The sequence below is a fragment of the Pygoscelis adeliae genome, unplaced genomic scaffold (assembly GCF_000699105.1).
Source record: "Pygoscelis adeliae isolate BGI_AS28 unplaced genomic scaffold, ASM69910v1 Scaffold22, whole genome shotgun sequence".
Classification (NCBI taxonomy): domain Eukaryota; kingdom Metazoa; phylum Chordata; class Aves; order Sphenisciformes; family Spheniscidae; genus Pygoscelis; species Pygoscelis adeliae.
Window position 1 is genome coordinate 1,737,324 of NW_008824350.1, and position 5,173 is coordinate 1,742,496.

The 5,173-nt window shown below is 41.7% G+C and overlaps 1 protein-coding gene across 1 annotated transcript in view; it reads right to left on the bottom strand.

The window, feature by feature from the left end:
• Positions 1-618: 618 nt before the first annotated feature.
• Positions 619-5,173, bottom strand: part of TMEM62 (transmembrane protein 62) — a 23,374-nt gene continuing 18,819 nt past the window's right edge. Inside the window, exons 12-14 of the mRNA XM_009319247.1 lie at positions 3,879-3,983; positions 2,893-3,011; positions 619-1,961 (exon numbers count right to left, since the gene is read on the bottom strand). Of these exons, the coding sequence (XP_009317522.1) occupies positions 1,635-1,961; positions 2,893-3,011; positions 3,879-3,983 (551 nt within the window). The 3' untranslated portion in view covers positions 619-1,634. The remainder of the gene's footprint in view (positions 1,962-2,892; positions 3,012-3,878; positions 3,984-5,173) is intronic.

A 5,173-nucleotide genomic window follows, 5' to 3' on the forward strand; every position in this document is an offset into this window, starting at 1 on the left:
AACCTCCCCTGGCGCAACTTGAGGCCATTTCCTCTCGTCCTTCCGCCAGTTACTTGGGAGAAGAGACCGACACCCACCTCGCTACAACCTCCTTTCAGGTAGTTGTAGAGAGCAATGAGGTCTCCCCTCAGCCTCCTTTTCTCCAGGCTAAACAACCCCAGCTCCCCCAGCCGCTCCTCATAAGGCTTGTTCTCCAGACCCCTCACCAGCCTCGTTGCCCTTCTCTGGACACGTTCCAACATCTCAACATCCTTCTTGTAGTGAGGGGCCCAAAACTGAACACAGTATTCGAGGTGCGGCCGCACCAGTGCTGAGTACAGGGGCACTATCACTTCCCTGCTCCTGCTGGCCACACTATTTCTGATACAGGCCAGGATGCCGTTGGCCTTCTTAGCCGCCTGGGCACACTGCCGGCTCATGTTCAGCCGGCTGTCGACCAACACCCCCAGGTCCTTTTCCGCCAGGCAGCTTTCCAGCCACTCTTCCCCAAGCCTGTAGCGCTGCATGGGGTTGTTGTGGCCGAAGTGCAGGACCCGGCACTTGGCCTTGTTGAATCTCATACAGTTGGCCTTGGCCCATCGATCCAGCCTGTCCAGGTCCCTCTGCAGAGCAAATGTAACTGTTCTATCATTTTTAGACTTAGAAAAACTGAAGACAAAGAAGTGAGTTTTCCTAGATCAGTCTTTGGCACATTTGACCCAGAAATACAGCCCTGATCCGCTCGCTTGCAGACATTGTAGGCATCAGACCACGCGATTCCTTCTGGCTCTCCCATCTTGAGGATATTGCCTCCATTCTTTGCTTTAAAGCTGAGCTCTGACTACAGCTGGGAATCCCAGCAACGCTGATCATTCACTCTCACTGGTCAAGTGTGGGAAAACTGAAAACCTCAGGAGTGAAAAACATAACTACTTCCTCCCAGAGAGAGAGCATGTTAATTAGCCAGCACTCCCAGGACAAGACCAACAGGCCATGGCTCAGGTAAACATAAACACAAATACACATATACACACCTAACAGCCTATAAACTGCTCGTATACAGCATTGTGAACTGAAAAAGTGTGTAGGCATAGGACTCTTACTATGAAGGCCACCACAGCACCTTTGCAACAACCATCACTTCGTAAAGACGTCTGGTCTACTCTTGCAGTTAGTCATGTAAAAATATATGTAAATCTTGAAATAAAAAGCAGAGTTAAGCACAAATCCTGGAGCTCATTATCAAGATCTATGCTCATTTTTCCCAGCATTATAAAAATCAAGAATTTAATTAATTAAAAACATTTTTCCATTCACAGTAGTAATGAGCAAACACTTCCATTTGTGATCTAAACAGACATATCTTCTGTATCACAAAAAGCCCTATTATAGAGATGATTATACAGTTTACTGTATTAATGTATAACTGTATTATAACATGTATTATACAGTATATTCTATATGTATAATACAATGAAAGTGTATAATACATTTTGTTATACATTTACTATTTAATACAGCTCTGTAGCAATGCAGGTGCAGCTTCAGATCTTACCACCTAATGGTTGGGCTGTATGGAATTCCAGCATCACAAAACTATAGGTTGTGCCTTGACAGTTTTTAAGTCAAAGAACTTTGAATACTTGTATTGTACTTCAGGAGCTCTGACAGTTTTTCATTTCTACTATGTAAGTTCTGAGCTCAGATGATTTCAGTGTCCAGGTTTTATAAATCAGAGCCGAGGTCAGCGCCACCAGCCACGTTCTCATTGGGGAGAGGAAGAAAGCCAAGGTCCCATAGGTTCGCAGCAGGAAATAGCAGGAATAGACCTGCCAGGCCAGGAGGAGTGCCATTGCCAGGTGAACAAGCATAGCCATGAGGTGTCGGACATGACGGATGTGAGAACGGAAGCTGTGACCCTGGCATCGCAGCAACAGGCACCAGCACAGATAGGCCATTAATGGCAGGTTGAAAAACAATATCTGAAAAGAAGAGCAGAGCAAAATAAGACGATGAGCAAGCCACGTGTTCTGGGTAACATACATGAGGGCACAGAAAGATAAGAGATGTGCTCTGTCCCCAGACTGTCCCATTCTAAGGGCTGAGTCCAATTCCCAGAGCTGGAATCTCAGGATACACTTCTAAGACTCTGCAGCTGAGAGCTGTGGCTGCCTGTGCCTCTGCCCCAGGCCAAGAATTCCGGCCCCCTCTGGGAGGCACTGACATGCATCTGACCTTCCCTGGAGCCGGTTCAGGGAGCTAGACTTGGCAAAATACTAGCACAGTAAAAAAGGAAGATCCTTATGTCAGTTTAGCTCTCTGACCCAGCCCACTGTGGTGTCAGACAAGTGTTAGCACTGGCATAAGGGAGGGACCAAGAAGGAGGCAACACTAGCTTGGCCTGGCTTAAATGCCAAGGAACTACACCCTCTCTCTTTCAGATTAATGGCAGCTGGGAAAACCAGAGGGCAGGCAGGTCAGACTGCTGGGAAAACCGGACTTGTGTACTTGGAGAGTGACACCTACTGATCTGAAGGGTTATTTGGTGTGCAAGGGCTGCCCTGGCCATTCAGTTCCTTTTGCTTAATCACTGCAACCTGTGTGTGAGCTGAGGACCAAAAGAAAAATTTAGAGTGGTAAATCTGTAGTCAGAGCCTCTAATCCAGACATCCAGGGAGACCAAAGCAACATCAAATAGAGGAAAAGAGAAGTTTGAGAAAGTAATGCACAACCTCCTTCCTTTCTGCCCTTTAAATTTGCAGAAAGGTAAGAAAGAGCTGTTGTAGTCAGGCATGGCCACTAATCTTCTCTATCCTTCCAAGACTCCTTTCTTTATAAAACTATTGAAAAAAAAATCAGAAAAAATTCCCAGAAGAAAGCAGTTTGTCACCCTTAATTTTTATAAATATGTACCTGTAAAATCCCAACCACAAATGTCAGACTGCCCTGTAAGAAGGAACCACCAACGAACACCCCAAAGGAAAAACAGGCCCCCACCTGGCCATCTATCAGTTCACCTACAAACCATGGTCCTGAAAGAGAGGAAACCAAACATACAGCACCATCAGAAAATACAATATAGACATGGCCCTTTGTACTCCTGAGCATGAAGTGCTTAACTGGGGAAAATTACTTCTCTATTGCTTGTCTATAGTAATAAGCCTAACGTTTTAATCTTCAGCAAACGGCAATCTGATGAACGTTCCTGATGTGAAAAGATCATGGTACATCAATGAGTTGTGGCATGCAATGAAAATATTTTTAAGTTGGTTTCATCTCTGTGACAATTTTCAGCACCACATATAACATTCTGCTTATGGGAGAAGTGAAGAGAGAGATCCTTTCAAATACTGTGATTCTGGGAAGAGGCCAGCAAGACAAATGAAAGATATGGTCATAAACAATTCCAGCTTGGCTCAGCTTAGAAGTCAAAACGGGCAGGCTGCACTATGTTATGCTTACTACACTGACTGCCAAGAAAGTAGCTATTTTAGTAACATATTATCAGAGGAGAAATAAGCTAAAATTGTTAGCATCAGAGCCGAGATGTCTTTGTGACATGTCATGTGAAATGTACATTCCATATACTCATTTTACACCAAGGTACAACCAGATCTTACTCAAAGAATAAGTGAAAACCAAATTAAATTTAAAAATACTCACTTTGCTTTCAGAGTAATTTAATAATTTAAGTGTTTAATTCTAGGGCTTCTAAGTTAGGCTCTTAGAAACAAACCTTTAGTCTCTTTGGACATTAGCTTTTCAAGTTCCACATAGATTTTATAACTTTAGGAGAATGGGGAAAATCTACAAGATATTAGAAGTCTCATTTTTCATCAGGATCTGATGTGTAATTTAAAAATACTAATTTATGTCCCCCAGTACTCTAGGTTACTTACCCAGAATGGTGTATAAATTCAGAACCAGAATGGAGTAATAGAAGGTGTTTGTTTTACTGAAGACATGAAGGGAATACAAGGTCAGAGTAAGCAATCCTGGCTTTTCTAAACAGAGACAACATTTAAGAAAAATACACTTGATTCAGGTTGCAACACACACACTAAAAATATTGGTCTTTCTGAAACAAATCTGCACATTATTTACTCATTCTATTAAATAAGAAATATAAAAATAATATTTGGTGTGTCTACAGAACAAACACAAGGGAATGCATTTCTACTATCGCTGTGACAACTGAAAGTAAGGAACCGATAAATACAGCAATCTATGTTAAAAACAGCAGAAGAAGCTGCCATTCTAAATAAGTGCACTTACTGTATGTAAATAAAATTGAATGACCATTCTATAGCCAGAAAATGAAGTTAGCTAGAATGAAAAACATGGAGAAAGTTCATATTAAAATGAAAAGCAAGAGATTCAAAACAGTAACGGTGCAAACCCAAAAAGGCAGGTCAGCATGGACTAGACTAACTGGATTTTCTTTGATTAAATTTACTTAGTGAGATCTGATAGCAACTCAGATAAAATGAAGGCTAGGCATTAAAATGGCAGCATTCTGACAAGTGTGTGATGTTAGCAAAAAACCGCAATATTAATTTTCTAACTGAAGCAGAGAATTCATAGATTGAGGTTGAGAGCGCCTTCCTATAAAAGCTAGCTTTTAGAGTTTCACCTATTACATGGCTGCCCTTCTCACAAAGCATTAACTCCCAGAGGGCAAGCCTGACCTTTGGAAATCAACAGCTCTAACAAGTTTGTTCACTGATTTGTAAAACATTTGTCATGGTCTACAGGGACCTAGCTGATCACAAAGTGCTAGCTCTTTTCAGTTTTAGCTGCTGAGTTCCATAAAGGCAACTGAAAAATCTATTCTTTTTCTATGTAAGCAGTTGCAGTAGTTACCTTGGGATGCTACGTGATTATGAGTATAAAGGAAGGGACATACACTGACATGAATAGGAAGGGAGGTGGCTTCCAGAAAAATCTCATTAGTAAGGTGTGGTTCAAACAATTGTTTAAAGGATAAACACCACGAGCTTAACAGTATTAATTTTCATTTACCAGATCTATCGCAAACAAAATATCAAGTTATGACAGAACCGGTCTTAATATTATTTTGAGAAAGATCCAAACCTAACAAAGATTATTTTTGTAGGAGGAAATCACTCAGGTGACAGAGAATTCTGTGCCAGCTGTAGTGAAGCACAGAGAACTAATACAAAATAAAACACTT